At 43.5% G+C, this 16,626-nt stretch overlaps 1 protein-coding gene and 1 pseudogene across 1 annotated transcript in view; both read right to left on the bottom strand.

The window, feature by feature from the left end:
• LOC126187604 (peptidyl-prolyl cis-trans isomerase B) overlaps positions 1–12,408 on the bottom strand; it is a 60,805-nt gene extending 48,397 nt beyond the window's left edge. Inside the window, exon 1 of the mRNA XM_049928793.1 lies at positions 12,227–12,408. Coding sequence (XP_049784750.1) covers positions 12,227–12,391 — 165 coding nt within the window. The 5' untranslated portion in view covers positions 12,392–12,408. The remainder of the gene's footprint in view (positions 1–12,226) is intronic.
• LOC126189250 (5S ribosomal RNA) lies at positions 6,135–6,252 on the bottom strand (annotated as a pseudogene).
• Positions 12,409–16,626: the final 4,218 nt, after the last annotated feature.

Genomic DNA, 16,626 nt, shown 5'->3' with positions numbered 1-16,626 from the left:
GAACCTGCGCCGCAGCAGCCGCGTGGTTCCGGACTGAAGCGCCTAGAACCGCTCGGCCACAGCGGCCGGCACCTAACAGCTGACCTGATGTAAAGTCGCGACTTGTTATCCTGCAAAGAAGCCTGTATGTGCAGCCGCGAACAGTCTGTGAGGATGTTGCGTCATGCTGACTACTCCAGTGCAACAAGTACGTGATTAGACTCCAGCAGGCAGGAGAGACATTCCAGCTATTGAAAATGAAATTCGTAAACTTACCACATTTAAAGGATCACCGTACAATATTACTGAGGGGTAAAATGTTTATCAGAGTGACTGCAGGTAGGACACAAGCTGCGGTAAAACTTACGTGCTTCCTAATGTTATTCACTGAAATGATCTTATGCCATGTGTTCAATCAATCCGCGAAAAAAACTCAAATTGGCCTACAAAAGCAAACTATGCTACGGGGCATGCGCGCGGCATGAGATTCTGAGTTTCCTCTTGCCTCCTTATGCCACCATCTTAGTCGGTCATATTTTTATATATTTTTTTATTTTGTTAACGTTAGTAATTTAAAGTTTTTCGTGTGGGTAACGACAGAAAACCAAGTTATGTAAACGTTATGCAAAAGCTAATTACGTATACATCTCGGTCTAAATCCTTACAAGAAGATCAGTGTCATAGTGAGACGGCCAGAGAAACAGAACAATTTAATTGTTAATTGAGACGGCAGAGAAACAGAACAACATAATTATTAATTTTACAATCATAAAATTTTAAAAAATTGGTATAATTGGTACTGACGTCGCCGGCCGAAGTGGCCGAGCGGTTCTAGGCGCTACAGTCTGGAACCGCGCGACCGCTACGGTCGCAGTTTCGAATCCTGCCTCGGGCATGGATGTGTGTGATGTCCTTAGGTTAGTTAGGTTTAAGTAGTTCTAAGTTCTAGGAGACTGATGACCTCAGAAGTTAAGTCCCATAGTACTCAGAGCCATTTGAACCATTTTTTGTACTGACGCCAATTTTACAGTCTGTAAGTACAGGAAGAATGTGTGTTTAATATTCAAGGACGATTTTAACGAGAAGAAGCAAGAATGATTTTCAAACAGTTAAGACCGACTAACTTGTAATCCGGTGGATTGAGTGGGCAAGAGAATAGTCTAGACCACCATGAGATTATTTCCAGCATTGATAGACCTCAAGTGTGCTGTATACAACTGTTCTTCTCGACTACCCCTACACCAATATGATACGTTGTAAACAGTCATCGTTCACGACTTGTAGATTGCGTTAGAAATTTACCACTGTCATGGAGACCACCAGGCGGGAATCCTCGTTTCTAACTGACGTCGAATCTACATCTGCATCTACCCTCTGTAGATCGCTGTAAAATGCGTAGCAGAACGTACTATTTATTGTACCACGTGTTAATGTTTCATTTTGTTGTATTCGCGGAAGGAGCGGTGGAAGAAAGACCGCTTACACGCCTCTCTAAGTACGTTTACAAGGCCTCCCAAATCCGGTTTTCGGTAAACCGATTTCCCAGTACCGCATCCGATTGGCAAGTAAACACTCCACTATCGATTCTGTGAACGTGGGTATGTGTGCCGGATTTTGTTTGGATTAAGGGACAAGAAGTTTGAACTCACCACGAAATCATTCAGTTCCTTCATTTAATTAAAGAGAATTTCGTTTTAACTTTGTTATATCCGCAAGTGATGATATATTCACTGAATTAGCGAAATTGATCGCCCTCTCATTTTGTGAACGGTTCCAGACACCGAAAGGCGGTTTTTGGCAAACGACAGTACGGACAGGGACACGTATTTTTTGCGTGATTAATACTTTTGCATGACACAAGATACCAAAGCATGGATGATTTTCTTTTTTTACATGGAAAAAAATTGCTTTAACAACATTCGAAACAGAAACATCGGCATGCTTGCTTCAGTGTCGCGTTGATACGAGAGTGAAGAGAATCAACTATAAACAAAATTACGTGCCCCTGTGCGCACTATCATTTTCCTAAAACCTCGTTTCAATGTCTGGAACTCTTAACGAAAGACAAGGGATGTAACGCTTGCGCGGCTCCCTCTACACAAGTTGTCCCAGGAGGAATGCTCAACATTCAGAGATATGACAAGGACGATAATTCGAAGCGAGTAAGTCTAGTAAACATGGGCTTTAAAACGCATAGTTTAAGAGCTGTAAGCAGAAGTTCAGTAGAAGAAATGTAACGAAGACAAACAAGAGCTCATAGCTCCTAAGGATACATTTGAGAGCCCATGTTTATCGGACTTTTTTTCTTGTTTTAGTCCATACTAATACCTCGAAAAATATCGAAAGCAAAGAGGTTTCAGCAGAATAGAGGCGTCTCACAGCAGAGTAGATGTTTACTCGACTTGTTTCTTCTTATTTCGGTCTGTGTATACTTCTGTTGTATTTCATTCGTCGAACACAGACCCACCAACCCACCCACCCTCCCACGCACGCACGCACACACACACACACACACACACACACTTTTCTGTTGTCTTTTTTCTGTTACCCTAAAAGACACACACATGAGCGGCTTTTATAATGAGGTGACAAAAGACCTGGTATACCTTCCAATATTGGGTCGGGCCTTCTTTTGCCCAGCCTAGTGCAGCAATTCGACGTGGCATAGACTCAACAAGTCGCTGAATTCCCCTGCAATCATACTGAGCCATGCTACCCCTATAGACGTCCACAATTACGAAAGTGTTCAGGGCGCAGAATTTTTTGCATGAACTGACCTCTCGATTGTGTTTGATGGGATTCAAGTCGGACGATCGGGGTGGCCAAATCATTCGCTCGAGCTTTCCAGAGTGTTTTTAAAACCAATCGCGAACAGTTGTGGCCTCATGATATGGCGCATTGTCATCCATAAAAATTTCATCGTTGTTTGATTGCAAATGGTCTATGTAGCCGGACATAACCATTTCCAGTATATGATCGGTTCAGTTGGGCCAGAGGACCCAGTCCATTCCATCATGTAGCCACCACCAGCTTGCACAGTGCCTTGTTGACAACTGCCGGCCGTTGTGGCCGAGCGGTTCTAGGCGCTTCAGTCAGGAACCGCGCTGCTGCTACGGTCGCAGGTTCGAATCCTGCCTCGGGCATGGATGTGTGTGGTGTCCTTAGGTTAGTTAGGTTTAAGTAGTTCTAAGTCTAGGGGACTGATGACCTCAGATGTTAAGTCCCATAGTGCTCAGACCCATTTCGTTGACAACTTGGCTCTGTGTCTTCGTGGGGTCTGCGACACATTCGAACTCTCCCGTCAGCTCTTACCAACTGAAATCGGGACTTACTGACTATGCCACGATTTGCCAGTTGTCTTGGGTCCAACTGATATGATCACCAGCCCAGGAGAGACGGGGCAGTCACGTACTGCTCCTTGACACCCTCACAAAAAAGAAATGTCGTGTGGTGATTAAACATTACTTTATGAAAGGCAAAACGACTCAGGAGACTAAAGAGAAGCTTTACATTACGGTGACTCTGCACCTTCGATGAGAACAGTTTATAAGAGGTTTCAAAACTTTTCGAGTGGCCATATGGTCACAAGTGATGCTGAACTTTCTGGACGCCCTGTGGAGGTTACGACTTCAGAAAGCATTGATAAAATCCATGATATGGTGATGGATGACAGAAGAGTTAAGGTGCGTAAGATTGCTAGTGCTGTGGGCACCTCGAATGAACAGGTACATAATATTTTGCATAAGCATTTGGACATGAGAAAACTATCCGCAAAATGGGTTCTGCGATTGCTCGCGCTTGACCAAAAATGGTATCGTGTGAAGTGTTGCAAGGATGGTTTGCAGCTGTTCAGGGAGAATCCGCAGAACTTTAAGCGACGTTTCGTCACTGTGGATGAAACGTGGATACATTACTATACCCCTGAGACCAAACAACAATCTACACAATGGTTTACCTAGGTAGAATCTGCACCAAAAAAGGCGAAGACCATTCCTTCGGCTGGAAAGGTTAAAGCGACTGTCTCTTGGGATTCGCAAGGAATAATCCTCATCGACTATCTGAAAAAGGGTGAAACTATTACAGGTGAATATTATTTATCGTTACTGGACTGTTTGAAAATCAAGCTGCAAGAAAAACGCCGGCGATTAGACTGCAAAAAACTCATTTTCCATCATGACAATGCATCAACACTCACTTCAGCTGTTGTGGACGCAAAATTAATGCAAATAGGATTCCAACTCGTTTCACATCCCCCCTATTCTCCAGGCTTGGCACTCTCGGACTACTATTTTACCCCAATTTGAAGAAATGGCTGGCGGGACAAACATTTTTTTCAAACGAGGAGGTGATTGCAGCAACAATAGCTATTTTGCAGACTTGGACAATTCCTATTATTCCGAAAGGATCAACAAATTAGAACAGCGTCGGACGAAGTGGCCGGCCGTGGTGGCCGTGCGGTTCTAGGCGCTACAGTCTGGAACCGCGCGACCGCTACGGTCGCAGGTTCGAATCCTGCCTCGGGCATGGATGTGTGTGATATCCTTAGATTAGTTAGGTTTAAGCAGTTCTAACTTCTAGGGGACTGATGACCTCCGAAGTTAAGTCCCATAGTGCTCAGAGCCATTTGAACCATTTGAAGGACCATCTCTACGAAATTGCCTGCACGTTAAGAGGCTGATCGTAACAATTTTTTGTCGATCCTCACAAGCGATGAAACATGCAGTCATCACTTCGAACCGGAAACTTGGAGTGGCCCCACATCACCTGTCCTCCAAAGAAAAAGTTCAAAGCGACACCCTCAGTCATGGCAACTCTAAAGAAGCTATTCTTTTTAGTGTCCTCCATCATTGTGTAACGACTAGCTCGGAAGTGTATAGTGCTACCCTCAGGAAATTCAAGAAACGACTTCAATGTGTTCGTCGCCATAGAAATGCAAACTTCTCCTTCTTCATGGCAAAGCCAGGCCTCGCTCAAGTCTGCGCACCCGAAAGAGCTCACAAAACTTTACTGGACTGTTCTGCCTCACGCACCCTAGAATCCAGATGTTGCATCTTCCGATTGCCATCTGTTTGACCCCATGAAGGATGCACTCAGCGGGAAGTAGTACATGGATGAGCGTGAGGTTATTGATGCAGCAAGACGATGTCGACCAGTACAGTGATACCAAGCGGGCATACAGGCCTTCCCAGCAAGGTGGCGCTAGGCCGTCTCATTGATGAAGATTATGTTCAAAAACGTGGATTTGAAATTACAATTAAATCAATACCCTTAGCTGAATACAGGCATTGATATAAGTCAATAGGGACAGTTGAAAATGTGTGGCCTGAGCGGGCCTCGAACCCGGGATCTCCTGCTTGCAGGGGAGACGCTCTATTCTTCTGAGCCACCGAGGACACAGAGGATAATGCGACTGCAGGGACTTATCCCTGACACGCCTCCCGTGAGACCCACATTCGCAACTCATTGTCCCACACTCTGTTTATAGTGTCCCTGCCCATTATACTCATTACTCGCGGCTTTACTGTCGATTCCTGTAAGAGTTCGGGCACTGTGCATCCGGATAGAAGAAGATGGTCAAATGGCCGGTGAGCCTTAACTACATACGTATATGAAGATGGTATCCGTTCTTTAGGACATGTCCGAAAGAACAGATACCATCTTCATATACAGTTTATACAGGGGTTTGACCCAAAAGAATGGGGAATAACACGATGTATTGGAATCTTCAATAAAACCAACCTGCTTTTGGAAAAAAAAAATGTGTTCCATTACTTACTGAACGCCCCTTGCATGAGATGACTGCCTGTAGCTGTGACTTATTAGTAATGAAGTCAGAGGGAACTGCAGAACATTACAGATTCCTACATTAAGAGTTAATTGTCAGTCTTCGCAACAGACTGATGCTTTGTTGACGCCTAACAGGATGTTACTGTAAATTTTAACTCAACTCCTTCCGAACAGGCCATGCAGGCCCAACGGTAATGACCGGCCGCCATGTCATCCTTAGCTCATAGACGTCACTGGATGCGGGTATGGAGGGGCATGTGGTCAGCACACCGCTCTCCCGGCCGTATGTCAGTTTCCGAGGCCGGAGCCGCTACTTCTCAGTCAAGTAGCTCTTCAGTTTGCCTCACAAGAGCTGAGTGCACCCCGCTTGCCAGCAGCGCTCGGCAGACCGGTTGGTCACCCATCCAAGTGCTAGCCCAACCCGACAGCGCTTAACTTCGGTGATCTGACGGGAACCGGTGTTACCACTGCGGCGAGGCCGTTGGCACTGTAAACTTTACTGGCTTGAATTTTCCTATAGATAACTGCATCATCTGCTAAAAGTATGAGATTGCAGCTAATACCAGTAGTCAGTAAATGGAGGGTAATTCCGTGATGTTACAAACTTTAAGGAATGAAAGAAATGGGTTAGTGTATCGATTTGAAGTAATGGACGCCGGACAGGAAACGACCGACTCAAAAGTTATAAGGGAAAATCGTTCTGCTACCTCTGGCGATCAGCAGGCTCTCTGTTATCCATGTTTTTGGAGGGGATAGTACGGACCAAAACGAGAAAAAAATTGTCTAATTAACATGGGCCCTGAAACGCACTCCTTAAGAGCTATTAACCGTTATTCAGTGGAAGAGATGAGTTTCACACTAGCAAAGATGAACGAGTGATCTTAGCTTTATACACATTAGACCCCATGTTCACTGAACATTTTTTTCCATGCTTTGGTCCATACTACCTCCTCCGAAAACATGCAAAGCAAAGAGCTTGCAGCAGAAGAGGTCCACTGTCAGAGATATTTTCGCTTATAACTTTCGACTCGAACGTTTTTGGACCAAGGTCCCTTGCATCAAATTGATGCATTTACCCTTCTTCATAGCCCCTGAAAGTTTGTATCATCATTACGGAATCACGCTGCATAACACGAACAGCAAAGGTTCTGTCACACGCCTCTGGGACACACCAACATTCGTGGATGAATCTCAATCCAGGATAACGTGCTGGATCGTGCCTGTAAGAAAATTATCGATTCAGTCGCAGAGCTGGTTATACATCTACCAGAAACGTATTTTCCTTCAAAATCTCGCAATGTAACTGAATAAAACGTTTTTCGGTAATCTAGATTTTGGTCCAGCACCACATCGACGTCCTGCGAATGCGCAGGTTGTAACGCAATTGTTGCAGAGGTGTAGAACTTACTTTAAGCAGAGAACTGGGTCACGGGCATGGTGACGTAGTTGTACACGGCGGCAATTTTGTATAATGTTTCTCGGTTTTCTTGCCGCATCGGATTTGTTTGTATATTCAAGCTTCCAATGATTTCTCTGTCGACAACGTCAGGAGTTAACTATCGTACTAATAGTGCGTGTTGTACTTTCGTATCTACTTGGCCGAATTACGAAATCTCTGAATTTGCGTAAGCTATCAGAAATTATGGTGTTGTCTGCAATGGAAGAACATCGGTAAGGATACCGATTCCATTATACAGGGTGTAAATTTTAAGTTGACAAACCAGAATAACTCGGAAAATAAGCTTCACATGAAAAAATGTGAGGAATCCAAAGTTGAGTATTTTCGAGGGGGACATCTGCTGGTACTAAAATTAGCCCGCCACCCCAGCCTCTGGGGGTGGGGCGGGAGGCAACTTTAGAATTTGTTTTGATTCTTGATAGTTGATGCTGTAATTGAAGAAAATCCATGTTCTCATTTTTTGCGTGGAAAATGGTTACGGATAAATAAAGAAATACTTGTTTACTTCGTAAATTTTGATTCGCTAAAACTAAAACTCACCCTCCCTCCCCATAGGGTGGGTTTTGAGAGAGAGGAATTAGAGTTTTACAAATGTTGACCCAAATATCTGCGGAAAAAATTTTAGCATCAGCAGATGTCCCCCTCGAAAATACTCAACTTTGGATTCTACATATTTTTTCATGTGAAGCTTATTTTTGGTTAGTCAACTTAAAATTTACACCCTGTATAATGGAAGTGGGAAGTTCACCTTATTCTCTGTAGCCTTTCAGCATCGAGCGCTGGTTTCTATGGGCCTCTGAGGGTATAGCCACTGTCCAGGTAGAGATGTTGTCGCTGGTCCTGATCTCAACGGCTTCGTTGATGACAGAATCCCAGTAGACAGATGCATGGATTAAGATTTTCGTTTCATCAAACATAACAAAATATTCGTTTATAAGGCTGCGTGCGGCAACAGCACATTCGTAAAAATTGGGATATTTAATGCGCCGTGGGCGCTCTGTGCAGCATTTCCAAGTCTAGGTCGACATTGCTCCTAAAATCGAGACTAAGAAGCAAAATTTATATTTTTGTAGCTTTGTTTGTAGTTCACAGAATCCAGCTTAAGCTCACGTGTATTTTTCGGTGACATGCTAATAAAGAAAATGGTAGCTTAAGTTCGGCGTTCTGGTCGTAGACCGTCGAATCGGGTACGATCGACCGCCATGTCGTTCTGTGTCAGTGGCATCGTAGGATGTGCTCAGCACACCGCACTCCCGGCCGTTGTCGGGTCTCTTGATCTTGGAACCGCTACTACTCCGTCAAGTAGAGTCTCTGTTGACCTCCCTAGGCTGAGTGCCCTAGTGGCGGCGCTTATCGCTGAAACAACCGACTTTCTGTTTTCTTCCACGCCTGTTTAACCTGGACGTAAAAACCGCTCAAAATAACCGGTGTCTGAAATATCGGATTTTCGGTTTTTTATTCCTGTTGTTTCCTGGAAGTAACGTAGAAATCGAACAAAGATTGAAAAGTTTTGACTTTCTCAGTTTCCAAGATAGAATCAAAACATGAAATTAAATAGGCAAATAAAAGAAAACTTCGTCCGTTCACTGTTCGACGCTTTTCTCGAAAAGTGATAATTGGTTGAATACTACAAAAAAAATCACCAGTATCCTACCATTGATTCCAATTTTTTGTAACTCTGCTCGAAAATCACGCCGTATTAGGGGATCAGACTAGTATCTGGTCACCACGAATAGTCAGTGCTAAAGAGTGAGAACTGAAGCTGAAGAACTCTGTTCTCGTGTTAATTTGCCAGTTTTCAAGAGCTACAAGCAGATAAAGGTATATTTCGCAGTCACACGCAGCAGGTCAGCTACTTCTATTCTTATTGTGTGTTATGAATGAATTGTTAAGTTCTAATTTATTATTGTTAGCATAATTTCCTTCCTCTTTTATTATTTCATGGAAATGGCAGACAAATCTTTAATGTTTTAAAGCAAGTGAAGCATTATACTTCATTGCTAAGCCACTTGGCAAAATATTTCCAGACTAGGGTTGGTGGCATTCTGTAATACAACGTATGTCCGGCGAAGACAGCGAGAAACTACTGTACACACCAGGTGGGGCAAGTTGCGCGCACTGCACGTTACATACGTACCCTAAGCTACGACACACTGCAACACGGACAGTATTGTCTCAGCAATGCTGTACCAATTCTTGTGCCATGTGTTTGTTGCTCGTTTCTGTCGGAATTGTTGATAATGTAGCACTGTTTGCTTTTCCCATTTTCTATAATAATGCAATACTTCCAACCAATGCAAATCTTATGGTTAAAATTTATTCCTTTTTACCAAAAACGATTTATTTAAAACAAAAAAAAATTAGCATTGCTGCCATGGCGAATTGATATTTCGGTTCGTTACTCGGTTATGTGTGAGGTGATCCACATGAGTTCCAAAAGAAATCCGTTGGAATTCGATTACTCGATAAATAGTACAATTCTCAAGGTTGTCAATTCAACTAAGTACCTGGGTATTAAAATTACGAACAACTTCAGTTGGAAAGACCACATAGATAATATTGTGGGGAAGGCGAGCCAAAGATTGCGTTTCATTGGCAGGACACTTAGAAGATGCAACAAGTCCACTAAAGAGACAGCTTACACTACACTCGTTCGTCCTCTGTTAGAATATTGCTGCGCGGTGTGGGATCCTTACCAGGTGGGATTGACGGAGGACATCGGAAGGGTGCAAAAAAGGGCAGCTCGTTTTGTATTATCACGTAATAGGGGAGAGAGTGTGGCAGATATGATATGCGAGTTGGGATGGAAGTCATTAAAACAAAGCCTTTTTTCGTCGCGGCGAGATCTATTTACGAAATTTCAGTCACCAACTTTCTCTTCCGAATGCGAAAATATTTTGTTGAGCCCAACCTACATAGGTAGGAATGATCATCAAAATAAAATAAGAGAAATCAGAGCTCGAACAGAAAGGTTTAGGTGTTCGTTTTTCCCGCGCGCTGTTCGGGAATGGAATGGTAGACAGATAGTACGATTGTGGTTCGATGAACCCTCTGCCAAGCACTTAAATGTGAATTGCAGAGTAATCATGTAGGTGTAGATGTAGATGTAGATGAAGTAACGGTTCTTCAGAATTAAAAGACCGGTTTCAATTTTCCCATCCCCAGAGTTCACCCCGTTCCAATCCTCCCACCAAGGAAAAATTCTATACAGTACCAGGAATCGAACCTGGGTTCTCTGCACGGCAGTTAGCCGCGCTGGTCACTTTTTTCCTTCATTGTTCTCGGCATTTGGTTTGAACGGATCTCACTTGACCTCTTCAAGTTGATCGTTGAATAGTTCGCTCAGTTTTATTACTGTTACTCTTATTACAGAGAGCAGGCAGCCCTCTGACGGAACACGCTGAGCTGACGTGCCGGCTACTAAGGTTGTCTTTAAGTTGGTGCAGTAAATGGTTCAAAACGCTCTAAGCACTACGGGACTTAACATCTGAGGTCATCACTCCCCTAGACTTAGAACTACTTAAAACTAACTAACCTAAGGACATCACACTCACCCATTTTACTTCTGTAAAATATCTGGGAGTATGCATACGGAACGATTTGAAGTGGAATGATCATATAAAATTAATTTTTGGTAAGGGGGGTGCCAGGCTGAGATTCATTGGGAGAGTCCTTAGAAAATGTAGTCCATCAACAAAGGAGGTGGCTTACAAAACACTCGTTCGACCTATACTTGAGTATTGCTCATCAGTGTGGGATCCGTACCAGGTCGGGTTGACAGAGGAGGTAGAGAAGATCCAAAGAAGAGCGGCGCGTTTCGTCACAGGGTTATTTGGTAAGCATGATAGCGTTACGGAGATGTTTAACAAGCTCAAGTGGCAGACTCTGCAAGAGGGGCGCTCTGCATCGCGGTGTAGCTTGCTGTCCTGGTTTCGAGAGGGTGCGTTTCTGGATGAGGTATCGAATATATTGCTTCCCCCTACTTATACCTCCCGAGGAGATCACGAATGTAAAATTAGAGAGATTCGAGCGCGCACGGAGGCTTTCCGGCAGTCGTTCTTCCCGCGAACCATACGCGACTGGAACAGGAAAGGGAGGTAATGACAGTGGCACGTAAAGTGCCCTCCGCCACACACCGTTGGGTGGCTTGCGGAGTATGAATGTAGATATAGATGCCCGAGGCAGGATTCGAACCTGCGACCGTAGCAGCAGCGCGGTTCCGGACTGAAGCGCCTAGAACCGCTCGGCCACAGCGGCTGGCAGTTGGTGCAGCATCTGTTTAATTTTCTTGGGTCGTTCCGAACAGACACGGAATTCAGTCCAATTTTCGATCTCCAGCAAAGTTAGAGAGATGATGCACTTAGTAAAAAGCTAGCGCTGGTCTCGGTGTTCCTGCAATTTATAAAATTACTTGCGAATTCGGTAGCAGCTACATCGGTTAGTCTACACGAGAGATTTCAGCGCATTGCATAGGGAACCGACGCCACATTAAATACCGCGGTCTTGACAAACTTGCCGTTGCCAAGCACAGCCTCGTAAAGAAACAAATGATTACGTTTGAAGAAAAATTATCATCCCGTGCACCTTCCTACCGGGATTCTGTCATCAAAGAAGCCGCCGAGATCAGAATCAGCAACAACTTTTACCAGGACAGCGTCTGAATTTATTCCCTTTGTGGTGCCTGGACATCGGCGCTTGATGCTGAATGCACAGAAAGAAATAAGACGTTTTCTAGCATCTAACGGATAAGCATTGTTGCTAACGATCCTCCGTCACAGAATATCATTTCTGGTATCATATGAAAGTTCCTTGACTTCATGACGCCCCTGTGACGTAATTCGGCTAACTACACTCGAAAGTACCACAGGGCCAGTTAGTACGACACTTAACTCCTGACGATGAGCACAGCGGAAGTCGCTGAAACATTGGGTACAGACACAAAAAAATGAGGCGGCAACAAAGAAACATCTACCCGGGTACAGGCAGGGAGACTGCACGCACCTGGGCAGCTGTGCAGAGCAGGAGAACGGCCAGCAGCAGCAGGGGGTGCGCTCGCGCCGACGTTGCCATCTTGACTGGCTGGCTGGTGGCGAGCTGCGGCAGAGGGTCCCGCGGCTGCCGGCGTAATCTCGTTAAGGCTGACGTCACGTGGTCGCGGCCGCACATCCACTCACACAGCCACACACATTCACACACGCCGAGGGAGCGCCAAAGCACAGGCAGTGGGAGGCCCACGCGTTGCCGGCTGGAATGCGACTGCCTAGCAGCGAAGGGCCTCATGCACAGTGGAGTCCCCTTCTCAGCTACAAGCAGGGAGGCGCGAGCGGAGGGGACCCGAGTGGTGTCCGCCGAGGTTTCGTCTTAGGAACTTGTGCACGTTAAGGGCCTTTCATCAGCTAAATTGCCAGTGGCTGAGCGCATTATACACAGTAATTCCGTAACAATCTTACAAACTTTCAGGGATTATGGAGAAGGGTAACTGTATCGATATCTGGTAAGGGACCCCCATCAGGAATCAACCGAGTCAAAAGGCATAAGCGAAAATGGTTCCCATAGTCCTGACTATGGAGTACATATACTGGTACTGTTGTTGCTAAGACTGTGGCGTGGGAAACTTTCAGAGGTGGTAGTATGGATCAAAACAAGCAAGAAAGGTCTAGTAAACATGGGCTCTAAATTGCATAACTTAAGAGCTATGAACACTTGTTCATCTTAGCTATTGTCCTCTCCTGCTGAAAAAGCGTTCATAGATCCTGAGGTATGTATTTTAGAGCCCATGTTTAACGAGATTTTCTTCTTGTTTTGGTCCATACTACTGCCTCTGAGAATGGTCTAATCTACAATCTTAGCAGCTACAGTACCAGTACATGTATTCCACTGTGAGAGATTGTCGTTGTTGTGGTCTTCAGTCCAGAGACTTGTTTGATGCTACTCTTCATACTACTCTATCCTGTGCAAGCTTCTTCATCTCCCAGTACCTACTGCAACCTACATCCTTCTGAATCTGCTTAGTGTATTCATCTCTTGGTCTCCCTCTACGATTTTTACCCTCCACACTGCCCTCCAATACTAAATTGGTGATCCCTTGATGCCTCAGAATATGCCCTACCAACCGATCCCTTCTTCTAGTCGAGTTGTGCCATCAATTTCTCTTCTCTCCAATTCTATTCAATACCTCCTCATTAGTTATGTGATCTATCCATCTAATCTTCAGCATTCTTCTGTAGTACCACATTTCGAAAGCTTCTATTCTCTTCTTGTCTAAACTATTTATCTCCACGTTTCACTTCCATACAAGGCTACACTCCACACAAATACTTTCAGAAACGACTTCCTGACACTTAAAATCTATACTCGATGTTAACACATTTTTCTTCTTCAGAAACGCTATCCTTGCCATCGACAGTCTACATTTTATATCCTCTTTACTTCAACCATCATCAGTTATTTTGCTCCCCAAATAGCAAAACTCATTTACTACTTTAAGCGCCTCATTTCCTAAACTAATACCCTCAGCATCACCCGATTTAATTCGACTACATTCCATTATCCTCGTTTTGCTTTTGTTGAATGTTCATCTTACATCCTCCTTTCAGGACACTGTCCATTCCGTTCAGCTGCTCTTCCATGTACTTTGCTGTCTCTGACAGAATAACAATATCACCGGAGAACCTCAAACGTTTTAGTTTTTCTCCATGGATTTTAATTCCTACTCCGAATTTTTCTTTTGTTTCCTTTACTGCTTGCTCAATATGCAGACTGAATAACATCGGGGATAGGCTACAACCCTGTCCCACTCCCTTCCCAACCAGTGCTTCCCTTTCATGCCCCTCGTCTCTTATAACTGCCATCTGGTTTCTGTACAAATTGTAAATAGCCTTTCGCTCCCTGTATTTTACCCCTGCCACCTTCGGAATTTGAAAGAGAGTATTCCAGTCCTGTCAGAGATATCAGAACGATTTTCGCTTATAACTTCCGACTCTGTCTTTTCCTTACCAGGGTCTCTTAAGTCAAATTGATACAAAAATGGTTCAAATGGTTATGTGCATTATGGGACTTAACATCTGAGGTCAGCAGTCCCCTAGAACTTAGAACAACTAAAACCTATCTAACCTAAGGACATCACACACATCCATGCCCGAGGCAGGATTCGAACCTGCACGGTTCCGGACTGAAGCGGATAGAACCGCTCGGCCACTGCGTATGGCCAAACTGATACATTTACCCTTGAATCAATGAAAATTTGTAACATCATTGGGGAAGTGCGTAGGTTGCCACAGACAGAGTCAATCTGAATGATACAACTTACGATATTTTTTACTTTATCCACGGCAAATAGTTGGTGAAAACTTTGAACATAGTCGTTTTGTTTCTTGCAAAACAACATTTGCTGCTGACAGTAACGGTGTTCCTACATTTAATTCTTACCCAATACGTTTCGAGAAATGATTCCCATTATCAAGTGCCTGCTTAGGGTATTATGGCATGTTCACGCGATGTTCCTGATATGTGTGAGTTACTGCCGTGTTCTGGTGCTTTTAGGATTTCTTGTTCTCCTCTTATACAGAAACTCACAGATACACTGGAGAGCAAAACTTAAGGACGGAATTAGCTTTAGCGTGGTATCTGACTGCCAAGTAACATAGCTCGATGAAACCGCTTTAGCCTGATATCAGACTGCCGGGTAACATAGCTCGATAAAACCTGGACCATACCTAGAAAGAGCTGCTACAAACTAGTAGAGAAACTACCTGCAACTAATACGCGATGTTCCGAACATAAATGCCAGTTTTATTCAAAGGTAATAATTATACCGAAGTTACCGCGATTTTGGACATTACAAAAGACGGGACATGGTTCTTAATAGGGCAAGTTGTAGTGCTAAAACGATGAAAATTAATATTACGACGATGTCAAACCTTATTTTCATGACTTACAGAAGTATTCATGATATTAAAAATGTAATTATAATTTTATTATTTTCATTTTTGTGCTCAGTGTATCAAAGACTCTCTAGTGCACAGAATAACTTAGCGTTGTTTGTACTGCGAAACTATTTATATGATCGTTAAGGGTTAAGCATGTAACAATTCGATGTAAGAAATTTTGTTGAGTCTGAATTTTGTTCTCGTACTGGTCGGTAGAGAAGAAAAAGTTCCTTAATCGATGTGAAGGTATAAAGGCTGTAAAAAGGAGAGAGAGAGAGAAGGTAAATACAAGTTATTCAAAACAAATATCTCCCAAGTGTAACGTCTTGTCATTTCCTATAACTAAAAATTGCAAGGTCTAATCTGAGCCTGTCCTGAATAACAGCAAAGAACATTTATGTTATCACATATTTTCTTCGTTTGACCACGGTTGTGATTCGCATGTTTCTTTTTGTTACGCGACGTGTTATGAATATTTTCATTATACGCGAAAAAGTGCACACAGCTTTAATCGAACCTGCGTCTTTCGGAAACGATAACTTTCAATCAGTACAATTACGCGAATACCGTCTAAATCGCAACCGTGATCGCAAAAGTGTTTCCTGGACCAAATAATTCTTATAAAATGTGTATTCTCCAAAGCGAGCAGCATTGCACTATCGCTGACTCGCAACAATCGAAAGAGTAAAATCAATGCTTAAATAAAATGTCCACCTTTTAATAATTATTATTATCCCATTAAATAAATAAATAGCAATTCAGTGACTATACAATCAATAAACAGAGGGAGGGCAATTCAAAGTGATCACCACGGACGGCAGTACGAGGGGCGTTTGAAAAGTCCGTGTAAAGTCCGAGACATGGCACCACCGGCGCGTATCGAGGTCATGTTTACTTAGTAGCATCATTGGAAAGAACGCGCACCAAGTTTCAGCCATATTGGTCTCTTTCTTTGTGTTTGGCGTTTGTGTGAATCAAGGAAGCCGAGTGATTGTCAAAAAATGTACGGAAAAGAGTTTCGTGTGGTGATTAAACACTACTTTATGAAAGGCAAAACGCCTTAGGAGACTAAAGAGAAGCTTGATAAACATTACGGTGACTCTGCACCTTCGATGAGAACAGTTTATAAGAGGTTTCAAAACTTTTCGTGTGGCCATATGGTCACAAGTGATGCTGAACTTTCTGGACGCCCTGTGGAGGTTACGACTTCAGAAAGCATTGATAAAATCCATGACGATAAAATCCTTAACGATCATATATAGTTTCTTAGAACAAACAACGTTAAGTTATTCTGTGCACTAGAGACTCTTTGATACACTGAGCACAAAAATGAAAATAATAAAATTATAATTACATTTTTAATATCATGAATACTTCTGTAAGTCATGAAAATAAGGTGTGACATCGTCGTAATATTAATTTTCATCGTTTTAGCACTACAACTTGCCCCATTAAGAACTATGTCCCGTCTTT

The sequence above is a fragment of the Schistocerca cancellata genome, chromosome 5, assembly GCF_023864275.1.
Source record: "Schistocerca cancellata isolate TAMUIC-IGC-003103 chromosome 5, iqSchCanc2.1, whole genome shotgun sequence".
NCBI lineage: Eukaryota > Metazoa > Arthropoda > Insecta > Orthoptera > Acrididae > Schistocerca > Schistocerca cancellata.
Note: the sequence above shows the minus strand (reverse complement) of the source record. Positions and strands in the feature narration are given on the sequence as shown.